Source organism: Salmo trutta, chromosome 9, assembly GCF_901001165.1.
Source record: "Salmo trutta chromosome 9, fSalTru1.1, whole genome shotgun sequence".
NCBI classification, from domain to species: domain Eukaryota; kingdom Metazoa; phylum Chordata; class Actinopteri; order Salmoniformes; family Salmonidae; genus Salmo; species Salmo trutta.
The window spans coordinates 48083998-48103308 of record NC_042965.1 but is presented as its reverse complement, the minus strand read 5'-3'; the positions used below and the strand labels follow the sequence as shown (position 1 = coordinate 48103308).

Genomic DNA, 19311 nt, shown 5'->3' with positions numbered 1-19311 from the left:
ATCACATGTTGATTTTGTCCATCCACACCAGATCTGATAACGACACGTAGGTTGAAATATCAAAACAAACTCTGAAACAACTATATAAATTTGGGGAGAGGTCAAAAAGCATTAAACATTTATAGTAATTTAGCTAGATAGCTTGCTGTTGCTAGCTAATTTGTCCTGGGATATAAACATTGGGTTGTTATTTTACCTGAAATGCAAAAGGTCCTCTAATTAATCCACAGATAAAAGGGTAAACTGAGTTTGTTTCTAGTAAATCAAATCCAACTTTATTTGTCACATGCGCCGAATACAACAAGCGTAGACCTTATCGTGAAATGCTTACAAGTCAAATGTGCGGGGGTACAGGCTAGTTGAGGTCATTTGTACATGTAGGTAGGGGTGAAGTGCCTACGCATAGATAATAAACAGCGAGTAGCAGCAGTGTACAAAACAAATGGAGGGGGGGGTCAATGTAAACAGTCCGGTGGCTATTTGATTCATTGTTCAGCAGTCTTATGTCTTGGGGGTAGAAGCTGTACAGGAGCCTTTTGGTCTTGGACTTGGCGCTCCGGTACCTCTTGCCGTGCGGTAGCAGAGAAAACAGTCTATGACTTGGGTGACTGGAGTCTCTGACAATTTTATGGCCTTTCCGCTGACACTGCCTATTATATAGGTCCTGGATAGCAGGAAGCTTGGCCCCAGGGCTGTACTGGGCCGTACGCACTTTGCTTGTTTGATGGTTTGTCTGAGGGCATAGCAGTATTTCTTACAAGTGTCCGAATTAGTGTCCATCTCCTTGAAAGCGGCAGCTCTAGCCTTTAGCTCGATGCGGATGTTGCCTGTAATCCATGGCTTTTGGTTGGGATATGTACGTACGGTCACTGTGGGTACGACGTCGTCGATGCACTTATTGATGAAGCCGGTGACTGATGTGGTATACTCCTCAATGCCAGTGGATGAATCCTGGAACATATTCCAGTCTGTGCTAACAGTCATTTAGCGTAGCATCTGTGTCATCTGACCACTTCCGTATTGAGCGAGTCACTGGTACTTCCTGCTTTAGTTTTTGCTTGTAAGCGGGAATCAGGAGGATAGAATTATGGTCAGAGTTGCCAAATGGAGGGCGAGGGAGAGCTTTGTACGCGTCTCTGTGTGTGGAGTAAAGGTGGTCTAGTGTTTCTTTCCCTCTGGTTGCACATTTAACATGCTGGTAAAATTTGGTAAAACTGATTTAAGTTTGCATTAAATTCCCCGGTCACTAGGAGCGCCGCTTCTGGGTGGTGGTAAATAAACGGCTACAAATAATATAGATGAAAACTCTCTTGGTAGATTGTGTGGTCTACAGGTTATTATGAGGTATTCTACCTCAGGCGAGCAATACCTCGAGACTTCTTTAATATTAGACATCGGGCGAACAGCTGCTATTGACAAATAGACACACCCCCCACCCCTTGTCTTATCAGACGTAGCTGTTCTGTCCTGCCGATGCACAGAAATCCCAGCCAAATGTACATTATCCGTGTCGTCGTTCAGCCACGACTCGGTGAAACATAAAATTAATAAAAACTCTAATATCTTATTTAACTTTTATTTAACTAGGCAAGTCAGTTAGGAGCAAATTCTTATTTATAATGACGGCCAACCAAAAGTGCAAGAGGCCTCCAACGAGGATGGGGGCCTAGGATTAAAATAAAAATACAATATAAATATAGGACCAAACACACATCACAACGAGACAACACAACACTACATAAAGAGAGACCTAAGACAACAACAAAGCAAGACAGCAACACATGAAAACACAGCATGGTAGCAACTTAACAACAACATGGTAGCAACACAACATGGTAGCAACTTAACAACAACATGGCAGCAACACAACATGGCAGCAACACAACATGGTAGCAACTTAACAACAACATGGTAGCAACACAACATGACAACAACATGGTAGCAACACAAAACATGGTACAAACATTATTGGGCACAGACAACAGCACAAAGGACAAGAAGGTAGAGACAACAATACATCACACAAAGCAGCCACAACTGTCAGTAAGAGTGTCCATGATTGAGTCTTTGAATGAAGAGATGGAGATAAAACTGTCCAGTTTGAGTGTTTGTTGCAGCTCGTTCCAGTCGCTAGCTGCAGCGAACTGAAAAGAGGAGCGACCCAGGGATGTGTGTGCTTTGGGGACCTTTAACAGAATGTGACTGGCAGAACGGGTGTTGTATGTGGAGGATGAGTGCTGCAGTAGATATCTCAGATAGGGGGGAGTGAACGGGTGTTGTATGTGGAGGATGAGGGCTGCAGTAGGTATCTCAGATAGGGGGGAGTGAGGCCTAAGAGGGTTTTATAAATAAGCATCAACCAGTGGGTCTTGCGACGGGTATACAGAGATGAACGGTTTACAGAGGAGTATAGAGTGCAGTGATGTGTCCTATAAGGAGCATTGGTGGCAAGTCTGATGTCCGAATGGTAAAGAACATCTAGCCACTCGAACACCCTTACCTGCTGATCTATAAATTATGTCTTCGTAATCTAGCATGGGTAGGATGGTCATCTGAATCAGGGTTAGTTTGGCAGCTGGGGTGAAAGAGGAGCGATTACGATAGAGGAAACCAAGTCTAGATTTAACCTTATCCTGCAGCTTTGATGTGCTGAGAGGACAGTCTACCGTCTAGCCATACTCCCAAGTACTTGTATGAGGTGATGTCAGTTAATGTCTCGTTGGTAGGATAGTCTTGAACGGAGCTCATCCAGTTTATTCTCCAGTGATTGCACGTTGGCCAATAGAACGGATGGTAGAGGCGGGTTACCCACTTGACGACAAATTCTCACAAGGCACCCCAATCTCCTCCCACTGTTCCTCCGTCTTCTTTTCACATGGATGGCGGGGATTTGAGCCTGGTCTCAGAGAAGCAGTATATCCTTCGCGTCGGACTCATTAAATAATTTTTTTGGTCCAGTTTGAGGTGAATAATCACTGTTCTGATGTCCAGAAGCTCTTTTTGGTTATAAGAGACGGTAGCAGCAACATTATGTACAAAATAAATTACAAACAATGCGAAAAAAATTGAATAGCACAGTTGGCTAGGAGCCCATAAAATGGCAGCCGCCCCCTCTGACGCCATTACCAATCATGGTTCAAAAAAGGTTGGGAAGCACTCTACAATACTACCATACTGTCTATACTGACTGTTTACTATACTACCATACTGTCTATACTGACTGTTTCCTAATCCACCATACTGTCTATACACTATACTGACTGTTTACTATACTACCATACTGTCTATACCCTATACTGACTGTTTACTATACTATCATACTGTCTATACTGACTGTTTCCTAATTCACCATACTGTCTATACACTATACTGACTGTTTACTATACCACCATACTGTCTATACACTATACTGACTGTTTACTATACTACCATACTGTCTATACCCTATACTGACTTATCTATACCATCATACTGTCTATACATGATACTGACTGTTTACTATACTACCATACTGTCTATACTGACTGTTTCCTAATCCACCATACTGTCTATACACTATACTGACTGTTTCCTAATCCACCATACTGTCTACACTACCTGTTTACTATACTACCATACTGGCTGTTTACTATACTACCATACTGTCTATACTGACTGTTTCCTAATCCATCATACTGTCTATACACTATACTGACTGTTTACTATACTACCATACTGTCTATACTGACTGTTTCCTAATCCACCATACTGTCTATACCCTATACTGACTGTTTACTATACTACCATACTGTCTATACACTATACTGACTGTTTACTGTCTATACACTTTACTACCTGTTTACTATACTACCATACTGTCTATACACTATACTGACTGTTTACTATACTACCATACTGACTGTTTACTATACTACCATACTGTCTATACTGACTGTTTCCTAATCCACCATACTGTCTATACACTATACTGACTGTTTCCTAATCCACCATACTGTATATACACTATACTGACTGTTTACTATACTACCATACTGTCTATACTGACTGTTTACTATACTACCATACTGTCTATACTGACTGTTTACTATACTACCATACTGTCTATACACTATACTAACTGTTTACTGTCTATACACTTTACTACCTGTTTACTATACTACCATACTGTCTATACACTATACTACCTGTTTACTATACTACCATACTGTCTATACTGACTGTTTACTATACTACCATACTGGCTGTTTACACTATACTGACTGTTTACTATACTACCATACTGTCTATACTGACTGTTTACTGTCTATACCCTATACTGACTGTTTACTATACTACCATACTGTCTATACTGACTGTTTACTGTCTATACCCTATACTGACTGTTTACTATACTACCATACTGTCTATACTGACTGTTTACTATACTACCATACTGTCTATACACTATACTGCCTGTTTACTATACTACCATACTGGCTATACCGACTGTTTACTGTCTATACCCTATACTGACTGTTTACTATACCAGTATACTGTCTATACATTATATTACCTGTTTACTATACTACCATACTGTCTATACTACCTGTTTACTATACTACCATACTGTCTATACTACCTGTTTACTATACTATCATACTGTCTATACTGACTGTTTACTGTCTATACACTTTACTACCTGTTTACTATACATTATATTACCTGTTTACTATACTACCATACTGTCTATACTACCTGTTTACTATACTACCATACTGTCTATACTACCTGTTTACTATACTATCATACTGTCTATACTGACTGTTTACTGACTATACACTTTACTACCTGTTTACTATACTACCATACTGTCTATACACTATACTGCCTGTTTACTATACTACCATACTGGCTATACCGACTGTTTACTGTCTATACACTATACTGACTGTTTACTGTCTATACCCTATACTGACTGTTTACTATACTACCATACTGTCTATACACTATATTACCTGTTTACTATACTACCATTCTGTCTATACTGGCTGTTTTCCTGTCAAACAAAGCCCTTGGCAGAGACATGAACATCCTAACAATATGATCCCACTATGGTGAGCTGGGGAGTTGGGGTGGAGATAAGTAATAACTTATCCTGGGCCTCGCTACGTGGCTACGGTTCATCCTCAGCCATTAAAATCCGTGTGTCCCTGTGCATGTGTGTGTGTGTGTGTGCGCGCGCGAAGCCTACCTGCAGCCTTGCCGTCCATGGGTGAGTTGGGATGTCGTGCGGTGTTGTTGCCCCGTGGTCGTCTCCTCCTGAAGAAGCCCCTTAGGATGCCACACTTCAGACTCTCCAGGAGGGAGCTCTTCCCACAGCCACAGTGGCCCAGCAGCTTCAGCTTGACCCGGGGCTGGGGGGTGCTGGTGGGACGCAGGGCCTGGATGTAGCTGGCTTTATGGCTGTTCTGGAGAGGGGGACGGGGAGCAATCAGATCATATAACTACTGAGTGAAGAGATACACTACTATGGACCTGAGGTAGCGGTGGAAACTTTTATGGGAGGGAGGGAGGGAGGGAGGATAAATACTACTATGGACCTGAGGTAGCGGTGGAAACTTATATTGGAGGGAGGGAGGGAGGGAGGGAGGGAAGAGAAATACTACTATGGACCTGAGGTAGCGGTGGAAACTTTTATGAACGGACACTTCCCTTCTGTCATATGCTGAGAAAGAGAAGGAGGGAGGGATGGAAGGAGGGAGGGAAGGAGGGAAGATGGGAAGGAGGATGGGAAGGAAGGGAAGGAGGATGGGGGAGGGAGAGAGGGAGGGAGGGAGGATGCATTTAACTAGTCAAATGGATGAGGTGAGTTTCTCTACAATGTAAAGCCCTTTCAGAGGTGCTAAATAATACAACAGCGGTTCATAAAAATGTATATATATTTTGTACCATATCATTATTATATGGAGCAATAACCAGCAATTATACACAAGCACGTTCCTTCCTCTCTGGCAACTAAGTTAGGACGCCTGTATTTTGGCCTGCATTGATACACCATCCAAAGTGAAATTAATATTTTCACCATGCTTTTCAATGTCTGCTTTAATTTTTTTTTTTTTTTACCCATCTACCAATAGGTGCCCTTCTTTGTGAGGCATTGGAAAACCACTCTGGTCTTTGTGGTTGAATCTGTGTTCGAAATTCACTGCTCGACTGAGGGACCTTACAGATAATTGTACAGTTGAAATCGGAAGTTAAGGACAACAAAGTCAAGGTATTGGAGTGGCCATCACAAAGCCTGACCTCCATCCTAAAGAACATTTGTGGGCAGAACTGAAAAAGCGTGTGAGAGCAAGGAGGCCTACAAACCTGACTCAGTTACACCAGCTCTTTCAGGAGGAATGGGCCAAAATTCACCCAACTTATTGTGGGAAGCTTGTGGAAGGCTACCCAAAACGTTTGACCCAAGTTAAACAATTTAAAGGCAATGCTACCAAATACCAATTGAGTGTTTGTAAACTTCTGACCCACTGGAAATGTGATGAAAGAAATGAAAGCTGAAATAAATCTCTCTCTCTACTATTATTCTGACATTTCACATTCTTAAAATAAAGTGGTGATCCTAACTGACCTAAAATAGGGAATTTTTACTAGGATTAAATGTCAGGAATTGTGAAAAACTGAGTTTAAATGTATTTGGCTAAGGTGTATGTAAACTTCCCACTTCAACTGTATGTGTGGGATACAGAGATGAGGGAGTCATTCAAAAATGATGTTAAACACTATTATTGCAACTTATTATGTGACTTGTTAAGCACATTATTACTCCTGAACTGTTTTAGGCCATAACACAGGGGTTGAATACTGACTGAAGACATTTCAGCTTTTCATTTTTTATTTATTTGTAAAAATGTGAACTTTGACATTATGGGGTATTGTGTAAGCCAGTGACAAAACAATCAATTTAAAACATTTTAAATTAAGGTGTAACACAACAAAATGTGGAAAAAAGTCAAGGGGTTTAAACATATATAAAAAAACATATTTCCACTTTGACATTATAGGGTATTGTGTGTAGTAGCCAGTGACAAAAAAAATCTCAATTTAAACCTATTTTAAATTCATGGCTGTTTGGAAAAACATAATTCCACTTTGACATTATACTTTCTGAAGGAACAGAGATTGAGATTCAATTCAAATTACACAAACCCACAAATAATATGAAAACCAATATAATTTTGACAATTCTGAAGGCGGAATATCGCACACAGTGTCCAATCACAGCAGCAAAATGTGTGACCTGCTGCTACAAGAAAAGGTCAACCAGTGGGTCAGAAACACCGATGGAAATATATCTTATATTTATCTGCCTATTTATTTCCCCTATTTATTTCCCCATCATTCATACATAGTACTATCTGCACATTGTCACAACACCAAATATCTGATGTAACATTTTAAATGTTTTTTCATTTTTCATTTTCAACCACTAACATATTTGAAATGTTGTTATTCTCTTGAAATGTGTTGTGTGTGTGTGAAATGTGTGTGTGTGAAATGTGTTGTGTGTGAAATGTGTGTGTGTGTGAAATGTGTTGTGTGTGTGTGAAATGTGTTGTGTGTGTGTGAAATGTGTTGTGTGTGTGAAATGTGTTGTGTGTGAAATGTGTTGTGTGTGAAATGTGTTGTGTGTGTGTGAAATGTGTTGTGTGTGTGTGAAATGTGTTGTGTGTGTGAAATGTGTTGTGTGTGTGAAATGTGTGTGTGTAATTCACTTTGTGATTTTTGTCGTTGTTTTGTTTTAGTTTTTTCAGTTGCTTTGGCAATAAAGCCGCTTTGAATTTAATTGATAGAGAGATCGAGAGAAGAAAAAGGATGGGACCTGGCATGGTATGCTGGTCTGATGCAGGCTGAGGTTAAAGGGGCGGCAGGTAGCCTAGTGGTTAGAGTGTTGGGCCAGATCAAATCAAATCTCCGAGCTGACAAGGTATAAATCTGTCGTTCTGCCCCTGAACAAGGCAGTTAACCCACTGTTCCTGTATTGTGATAAAAACATAATGGTTGTATGTATTGTGATAAAAACATAATGGTTGTATGTATTGTGATAAAAACATAATGGTTGTATGTATTGTGATAAAAACATAATGGTTGTATGTATTGTGGAGGAGGTTAACCCACTGTTCCTAGTTAAATAAAAACATAATGGTTGTATGTATTGTGGAGAACCACAGAGATGCAGTACCTTCTTCAGTTTACCCAGTAGCACAGCAACATGCTCCTGCTGCTCCTGCACTGCCACATCTTCTGCTGTTTTACCATCCTGAGGAGAGAGAGGGAGGGAGGGAGGGGGAGAGGGAGGGGGAAGAGGGAGGGAGGGAGAGGGAAGGAGGGAGGGGGAGGGAGGGGGAGGGACAGAGAGAAAGGGGGGAAGGAGAAAAGGGGGAGAGAAAGAGAGTGAGAATAACACACACGACGCTGTACAGTAGGGACATAACTGTATCGTAGAGATGTAACTGTATAGTAGGGACATAACTGTATCGTAGAGATGTAACTGTATAGTAGGGATGTAACTGTATCGTAGGGATGTAACTGTATAGTAGGGATGTAACTGTATCGTAGGGATGCAACTGTACAGTAGGGATGTAACTGTATCGTAGGGATGTAACTGTATAGTAGGGATGTAACTGTATCGTAGGGATGTAACTGTATAGTAGGGATGTAACTGTATCGTAGGGATGTAACTGTATAGTAGGGATGTAACTGTATAGATGTAACTGTATAGTAGGGATGTAACTGTATAGTAGGGATGTAACTGTATAGATGTAACTGTATAGTAGGGATGTAACTGTATAGATGTAACTGTATAGATGTAACTGTATAGTAGGGACGTAACTGTATAGATGTAACTGTATAGTAGGGATGTAACTGTATAGATGTAACTGTATAGATGTAACTGTATAGTAGGGATGTAACTGTATAGTAGGGACGTAACTGTATAGATGTAACTGTATAGATATAACTGTATAGTAGGGACGTAACTGTATAGATGTAACTGTATAGTAGGGATGTAACTGTATAGATGGAACATAACTGTATAGATGGAACTGTATAGTAGGGATGTAACTGTATAGTAGGGATGTAACTGTATAGATGTAACTGTATAGTTGGGATGTAACTGTATAGATGTAACTGTATAGATGTAACTGTATAGATGTAACTGTATAGTAGGGATGTAACTGTATAGTAGGGATGTAACTGTATCGTAGGGATGTAACTGTATAGATGTAACTGTATAGATGTAACTGTATAGTAGGGATGTAACTGTATCGTAGGGACGTAACTGTATAGATGGAACATAACTGTATAGATGTAACTGTATAGTAGGGACGTAACTGTATAGATGTAACTGTATAGTAGGGACGTAACTGTATAGATGGAACATAACTGTATAGTAGGGATGTAACTGTATCGTAGGGATGTAACTGTATAGATGTAACAGTATAGATGGAACATAACTGTATAGTAGGGATGTAACTGTATCGTAGGGATGTAACTGTATAGATGTAACTGTATAGATGTAACAGTATAGATGTAACAGTATAGTAGGGATGTAACTGTATAGATGTAACTGTATAGATGTAACAGTATAGATGGAACATAACTGTATAGTAGGGATGTAACTGTATCGTAGGGATGTAACTGTATAGATGTAACTGTATAGATGTAACAGTATAGATGTAACTATACAGTAGGGATGTAACTGTATGGTAGGGACGTAACTGTATAGATGTAACTGTACAGTAGGGATGTAACTGTATAGTAGGGATGTAACTGTATAGTAGGGATGTAACTGTATAGATGTAACTGTACAGTAGGGATGTAACTGTATAGTAGGGATGTAACTGTATAGCAGGGATGTAACTGTATAGATGTAACTGTATAGATGTAACTGTACAGTAGGGATGTAACTGTATCGTAGGGATGTAACTGTATAGATGTAACTGTATAGATGTAACTGTACAGTAGGGATGTAACTGTAAAGATGTAACTGTATAGATATAACTGTACAGTAGTGATGTAACTGTATAGATGTAACTGTACAGTAGTGATGTAACTGTATAGTAGGGATGTAACTGTATAGATGTAACTGTACAGTAGTGATGTAACTGTATAGATGTAACTGTACAGTAGTGATGTAACTGTATAGTAGGGATGTAACTGTATAGTAGGGACGTAACTGTATAGATGTAACTGTATAGATATAACTGTACAGTAGTGATGTAACTGTGTAGATGTAACTGTATAGTAGGGATGTAACTGTATAGTAGGGATGTAACTGTATAGTAGGGACGTAACTGTATAGATGTAACTGTATAGTAGGGACGTAACTGTATAGATGTAACTGTATAGATGTAACTGTATAGTAGGGCTGTAACTGTATAGATGTAACTGTATAGTAGGGATGTAACTGTATAGTAGGGATGTAACTGTATAGATGTAACTGTATATTAGGGATGTAACTGTATAGTTGGGATGTAACTGTATAGTAGGGATGTAACTGTATAGATGTAACTGCATATTAGGGATGTAACTGTATAGATGTAACTGTATAGATGTAACTGTATAGTAGGGATGTAACTGTATAGTAGGGATGTGCTGTATAGTAGGGATGTAACTGTATAGATGTAACTGTATCGTAGGGATGTAACTGTATCGTAGGGATGTAACTGTATATTAGGGATGTAACTGTATAGTTGGGATGTAACTGTATAGTAGGGATGTAACTGTATAGATGTAACTGTATATTAGGGATGTAACTGTATAGTTGGGATGTAACTGTATAGTAGGGATGTAACTGTATAGATGTAACTGTATAGATGTAACTGTATAGTAGGGATGTAACTGTATAGTTGGGATGTAACTGTATAGTAGGGATGTAACTGTATAGATGTAACTGTATAGATGTAACTGTATAGTAGGGACGTAACTGTATAGATGTAACTGTATCGTAGGGATGTAACTGTATAGTAGGGATGTAACTGTATAGATGTAACTGTATAGATGTAACTGTATAGATGTAACTGTATCGTAGGGATGTAACTGTATAGATGTAACTGTATAGTAGGGATGTAACTGTATAGTAGGGATGTAACTGTATAGATGTAACTGTATAGATGTAACTGTATCGTAGGGATGTAACTGTACAGTAGGGATGTAACTGTATAGTAGGGATGTAACTCAATTTCAACTCTCATAGCAAAGGGTCTAAGTTTTGAATTTGGTGTCGTTTTCCATATCAGTTCATAAACTATGTGCCATGGAATCGGTACATTGAAAATCTCTTTCCAACTATTTTGCAATCTATATGGCACCAATGTACATTTTTTGGTCCTCAAATTAAAATGTTATACCTTTTTATTTATCACAATTTTCTTTAACCAGTTTTGGTCTATAATGCAGGGCCGAAAGACAAGCACATGTGACATAACTGCACCAGTCCTATTTATGATATCATTTACAAAGATTATACATGTCTTTATTTATTTTTAATCAATTAGTATATTTGTTGTATTATTTGTTCTGTCTTTTCTGGTGGATTAAACAGAAATCAACTTTCTATAACTCGTTCGAAAAATAGCGTTATTTTGGAGAATATTTCATTTTCAAATAACCCAAAGTGAGAGGTTGTAATCTGACTAAAGGGAAAAAGACCTTTCTGGGAACATGGGGTGAGATATCCTTACTAATCTGCTAGAGAACCAGTTCGGATTTAAGTATAACATTTGTATGACTGAAGCCTTTAGTGAGAGGTCTAATATATTGACAAATGTATTGATAAAAGTCCCCATGTACGAGAGATATTTCCATGGTTATCAAAACATCGCACCAGGGTTAGCCAACACGAAACACTGCCCTTACATTCCTAAAATCCCTAGTGGGAAAAATGAATGGAACCATTTCTCCGTTTGACCGCTAGGTTTTATGGGTATTATGACACCTCTACTGTGAGGCTCTATTCAGCAGGGTATTGCTTCCTTTATGCTGAACAAACAGACAACAACCCAACAGGACACCAAGCCCCAGAGAAACATCTTTCAGAGCTACCAGATCAACCCACTAGTTTCCATTTTTCCTTTTGATTTGAGACTCTGTGAAAGGTGCTTTATGTAAAGTAATGTGAATGTAATGTGGAGTTCCACAGAGATACGTGTTGGTACCTTCAATTTTCCCAGAAACACAGCTGCAGGAAGTGCTTAAAAAAAGGTGTGGTATCAAAGTTAATATAAACTGGGTGGTTCGAGCCCTGAATGCTGATTGGCTGACAGCTGTGGAATACCAGACCGTATACCATGGGTATGACAAAACATTCCATTTTACTGCTCTAATTACGTTAGTAACCAGTTTATAATAACAATACGGCACCTCGGGAGTTTGTGGTATATGGCCAACATATCATGACTAAAGGCTGTATCCAGACACTCCGCGTTGCGTCGTGCCTAATAACAGCCCTCAGCCGTGATATATTGGCCGTATACCACACCCCCTCAGGCCTTATTGCTTAAATATCTTACATTGGTGACGGCGTCTGTATTGGCCCCAGCTACACACAGGTGTCTGACTACCTCTAGAAGGTCGTTGATAGCTGCCATGTGGAGAGGTGTCCTGCCATACTGGAGAGAGACAGAGGTTAAAGGTCAGGGGTTAGACTACCTCTAGAAGGTCGTTGATAGCTGCCATGTGGAGAGGTGTCCTGCCATACTGGAGAGAGACAGAGGTTAAAGGTCAGGGGTTAGACTACCTCTAGAAGGTCGTTGATAGCTGCCATGTGGAGAGGTGTCCTGCCATACTGGAGAGAGACAGAGGTTAAAGGTCATCAGAGCGTTACGTTGGTACAGTTAGTGAAGTGTTACCAGAAAACCTAAAGTAAAGGAGGAAAGCAAAAGAAGTTAAACAGCAGAAACAGAAACCAGACGATCTGACTGATTAATAACCCAGTCTGATGGATGCTTCCTAACGAGGACCAATAGCACGCATCACACAGACAGGACTTAACCAATAGCACGCATCACACAGACAGGACTTAACCAATAGCACGCATCACACAGACAGGACTTAACCAATAGCACGCATCACACAGACAGGACTTAACCAATAGCACGCATCACACAGACAGGACTTAACCAATAGCACGCATCACACAGACAGGACTTAACCAATAGCACGCATCACAGACAGGACTTAACCAATAGCACGCGTCACAGACAGGACTTAACCAATAGCACGCATCACAGACAGGACTTAACCAATAGCACGCATCACAGACAGGACTTAACCAATAGCACGCATCACACAGACAGGACTTAACCAATAGCACGCATCACACAGACAGGACTTAACCAATAGCACGCATCACACAGACGACTTAACCAATAGCACGCATCACACAGACGACTTAACCAATAGCACGCATCACAGACAGGACTTAACCAATAGCACGCATCACAGACAGGACTTAACCAATAGCACGCATCACAGACAGGACTTAACCAATAGCACGCATCACACATACATGACTTAACCAATAGCACGCATCACAGACAGGACTTAACCAATAGCATGCATCACACAGACAGGACTTAACCAATAGCACGCATCACAGACAGGACTTAACCAATAGCACGCATCACACAGACAGGACTTAACCAATAGCACGCATCACAGACAGGACTTAACCAATAGCACGCATCACAGACAGGACTTAACCAATAGCACGCATCACAGACAGGACTTAACCAATAGCACCCATCACACAGACAGGATTTAACCAATAGCACGCATCACAGACAGGACTTAACCAATAGCACACATCACACAGACAGGACTTAACCAATAGCACGCATCACACAGACAGGACTTAACCAATAGCACGCATCACAGACAGGACTTAACCAATAGCACGCATCACAGACAGGACTTAACCAATAGCACGCATCACACAGACAGGACTTAACCAATAGCACGCATCACACAGACAGGACTTAACCAATAGCACGCATCACACAGACAGGACTTAACCAATAGCACGCATCACAGAGACAGGACTTAACCAATAGCACTGTCATGACGTTGGCCTGTGGGTAAGGTTTATGACCCCCCCATAAATACCTTTCTCCCTTCCCCTCTCTCTCTGACCCTACTGAAGGACTTGAATAGCCTGTGTTAAATATAGAGAGTCTGGGAACATCAAACAAATGGGGAAAAGGAACCATCTTTTGGTAATAAAACCAGTTGGAAATATGCTTGATAACGTAATGAGTATGGAGGTCAGTTCATTGTTATCTGGGACATTATGATTGATGACAGGACGACATAAACTGTACCTGAGAAAGTATACACCCTCTAGTTATCAGAGTCACATGGAATTGTTATGCAATTGAAATGTTTGATATTGAAATTGTTTGTTAGGAGATTAAATGTAATTTTAGCTTCCAAATGAGAGAATTGGGTTTTCATAAGGAAAGTGCCCTGCTCGATCAGTGGCCCAACCCTGTGAAGAGACAGGGGTTATAAACGATGAAACACCTCCTTCCCCCCTTTCCACTATATAAGCCTTTGACGAAAAGACATTCAGGAGTTCCAGTACGGGAGGTCTGCAGCCTCTACGTTAGAAGGACACACATGTTAACTAAACCATATCAAGGACAGAACTAAGCCAAACCTCTGCGTGAGCTATGGTATGAACTGGTATGAACTTTGAGCTTATTCACTACAGAAGTGATACTTCCTAGCCGTTGAGTTAGCCGCTGCTAACGTGGGCTAGGAAAGGACGGACGACGGATCCAGTCTAACAACCAGACGAAGATACCACCACGTATCCAATTTACCACCATTGACATTCTTCCACTACAGGAAGATCTGTTGGCCAACCCGGCCAGCATCTACGACCAATCTACCGAAGCGCAGCTCAGAGTAAATATTTATTGCATTTTCCTTTTCCAAATGGGCGGTAATTTAGAATGCATAAGATAATGTATTTACGATAGCATAGCTGCTGTTTCTTTGTTCCTAAATCTTCCCGCTCTTTCATTCAAGCCCAACCCCCTTTCCTTTCTGTAACCAGGTTCCGTCCACCGGGACGTTTTCTGTATGACATCATTGGTGTTCTGTGTATTTGTAATTCTGTGTGATTAGTTATGTATTTAGTAAATAAATAATTAAACCCAATTTTGTATTGCTGATTCAACTTGTTAGCCAGGGTTCGTGAAGATAACCAAGAATTTACAACTTTCATTATGAGACTGAAAATAAGATAAGGGTTAATATTGACTGCTATCGATGTAAAATATTACTAAGTATTTTAAGAGTTTATTCGGAAGATAACAGCTCTATAAACATTCTTCCGTGGTGCCCCGACTTTCTAGTTAATTACATTTACATGATTAGCTTAATCAGGTAATATTAATTACAGAAAAATCATTTTATAAGTTAGCATGTCATATCACTTAATCCGGCATAGCCAAAGACACGACAGCACGCATCACAGAGACAGGACTTAACCAATAGCACGCATCACAGAGACAGGACTTAACCAATAGCACGCATCACAGAGACAGGACTTAACCAATAGCACGCATCACAGACAGGACTTAACCAATAGCACGCATCACAGACAGGACTTAACCAATAGCACGCATCACAGACAGGACTTAACCAATAGCACGCATCACAGAGACAGGACTTAACCAATAGCACGCATCACACAGACAGGACTTAACCAATAGCACGCATCACAGAGACAGGACTTAACCAATAGCACACGTCACAGACAGGACTTTACCATTAGCATGCGTCACAGACAGGACTTAACCAATAGCACGCGTCACCGTCGTGTTTACATTAATTCAAGAGGAAAATCCAACACACCACTCTTCTTGGATACACATCACCTCCCACAATCCTTTGGGGGGGGGGGGGGAGCTCTGCACCAAAATAACAGAAATGGCTTCAATCCAGTCTCAGAATACATGAATATCACAACGCTGGTACCAGAATCAGAAGGTCAGTTATAATGGGATTATATTGGAGTCCTGTTTAGCAGAGAGAGATATGAAGCCTCGTTTGTAATGGAAAATAATGCTATTGATTGATTGACTGATGAATTGATTGGCAGATTGAGGGATTGATAATATACACCTTGCTGGGTAGGTTGAGCCTGGGCAATTGATTAATAAAACAAAAGCATCTCTACCTTGTTGGGCAGGTCGAGGGATGCCTTGGCAGCACACAGTGTCGTGACAACGGGCAGGTTGCCGTCCTTACAGGCGATGTGCAGCGGCGTGTTGCCGTGGCGATCTTGATGGTCGACGGGGCAACGGTGACGGAGCAGACATCTGACCACCTCCAGTTGGCACCTCCTCACAGCCAGGTGGAGCGCTATGTGGCTGTCCTGAACACACAGCCCCACGTCACAGATCTCTACCAGGACTAGTAATACTATAGCCCAGTAACATTCTAGTAATATCACAGTAATATCATAGTAATACTATATCCCAGTAACATTCTAGTAATATCACAGTAATATCATAGTAATACTATATCCCAGTAATATTCTAGTAATATCACAGTAATATCATAGTAATACTATATCCCAGTAACATTCTAGTAATATCACAGTAATATCATAGTAATACTATATCCCAGTAATATTCTAGTAATATCATAGTAATAGTATAGTAATACTATATCCCAGTAATATTCTAGTAATATCATAGTAATACTATATCCCAGTAATATTCTAGTAATATCACAGTAATATCATAGTAATACTATATCCCAGTAATATCACAGTAATATCATAGTAATATTATATCCCAGTAATATTCTAGTAATATCACAGTAATATCATAGTAATACTATATCCCAGTAATATTCTAGTAATATCATAGTATAGTAATAGTATAGTAATATAGCAATAGCATAGTAATATCATAGTAATAGCATAGTAATAGTATAGCCATAGCATAGTAATATCATACTAAAAGTATAGTATTATAGTAATAGTATAGTCATAGCATAGCCACAGCATAGTAATATCATAGTAATAGTATAGTAATATCTTAATAGCATAGTAATGTCATAGCAATAGTATAGTAATATCATAGTAATGTCATAGCAATAGTATAGTAATATCATAGTAAATCATAGTAACATCATAGTAATATCATAGCCATAGCATAGTAATAATATAGTAATAGTATAGTCACAGCACAGTAATATCATAGTAATAGTATAGTAATATAGTAATAGTATCATCATAGCATAGCAACAGCATAGTAATATCATAGTAATAGTATAGTCATAGCATAGTAATAGTATAGTAATGGCATAGTAATAATATAGTAATATCATAGTAATGGTATAGTGATATCATAGTAATGGTATAGTAATACCATAGTAATATCATAGTAATAATATAGTAATATCATAGTAATGGTATTGTGATATCATAGTAATGGTATAGTAATGGCATAGTAATAGCATAGTAATATAATAGTAATAATATAGTAATATCATAGTAATGGTATAGTGATATCATAGTAATGGTATAGTACTAGTATAGTAATATCATAGTAATAATAGTCATAGCATAGTAATAGCATAGCAATATCATAGTAATATAGTAATATAGTAATATCATAGTAATAATATAGTAATAGTATAGCCAACATAGTAATAGTATAGTAATATCACAATAATAATATAGTAATATTATTAATAATAGAGTAATAGCATAGTAATATAATAGTAGTAATATAGTCATAGCATAGCAACATAGTAACAGCATAGTAATAGTATAGTAATATCATAGTAATAGCATGGTAATATCACAGTAATATCATGGCATAGCAATATCATAGTAATAAAATAGTAATAATATAGTAATAGTATAGTAATATCATAGTAATAAAATAGTAATAATATAGTAATAGTATAGTAATATCATAGTAATAATATAATCATAGTAATATCATAGTAATACCATAGTAATAGTATAGTAATATCATAGTAATAGCATGGTAATATCAGTAATAATAGTCATAGCAATATCATAGTAATAATAGTAATAGTATAGTAAAATCATAGTAATAAAATAGGAATAATATAGTAATAGTATAGTAAGATCACAGTAATAATATAGGCATAGCAGTATCATAGTTATAATAGTAATAGTATAGTCATAGCATAGTAATATCATAGTAATAGTATAGTAATATCACAGTAATAATAGGCATAGCAATATCATAGTAATATCACAGTAATAATATAGTAATAGTATAGTAATATCACAGTAATAATATAGTCATATCAATATCATAGTAATAATAGTAATAGTAGTCATAGCATAGTAATATCATAGTAATAATATAGTATAGTAATATCATAGTAATAATAGTCATAGCAATACCATAGTAATAATAGTAATAGTATAGTCATCGCATAGTAATATCATAGTAATAGTATAGTAATATCATAGTAATAGTGTAGTAACATCATAGTAATATAGTAATATCATAGTAATAATATAGTGGTAGTATAGTCGTAGCATAGTAATAGTAATACCATAGTAATATAGCAATAATATAGTAATAGCATAGTAATAATATAGTAATATCATAGTAATGGTATAGTAATGCCACAGTATAGTAATATCATAGTAATAATATAGTAATAGTATAGTCATAGCATAGCCACAGCATAGTAATAATATAGTAATAATATAGCCACATCATAGTAATAGTATAGTCATAGCCATAGTAATATCATAGTAATAGTATAGTAATAATATAGTAATAATATAGCCACAGCATAGTAATATCATAGTAATAGTATAGTCATAGCCATAGCATTACCTTGTCAGTAGAGTTGAGGTCAGCTCCATGTTCTATCAGACACTCTACTATATCAGCGAACCCCCTGGCAGAGGCGGTGAGGAGGGGACTCTCTCCCTCCCTGTTCTTGGCATTAACCTGGCACCCCGCCTGGCATAGTGTCCTGGCCACCGAGAAGTAGCCATGCCACGACGCACAGTGGAGCGGGGTTTCCTGCTCCTGATGAGGAGAGGAGGGGAGGGTTATAAGGATACCCACATGGCGGCTCCTAATCTATCTGAAGTAGCCTGGTACCAGTCGGTTTGGGCCTTAATGCCACTCCTTTTCACTTCTAGTGGAATCAAAATGATCACAAAACTATCCTAACCACTACCTTAAGCTTTGAAAAACTGTCTGTGGTTCTCTTTACAACTAACATTATCAAATTACATTATCAAGTCAA

The 19311-nt window shown here is 38.6% G+C and overlaps 1 protein-coding gene across 1 annotated transcript in view; it reads right to left on the bottom strand.

Moving 5' to 3' along the window:
* dapk1 (death-associated protein kinase 1) overlaps positions 1–19311 on the bottom strand; it is a 178713-nt gene that overhangs the window by 23235 nt on the left and 136167 nt on the right. Inside the window, 5 exon segments of the mRNA XM_029763893.1 lie at positions 5231–5447; positions 8222–8299; positions 12552–12650; positions 16229–16426; positions 18891–19088. Of these exon segments, the coding sequence (XP_029619753.1) occupies positions 5231–5447; positions 8222–8299; positions 12552–12650; positions 16229–16426; positions 18891–19088 (790 nt within the window).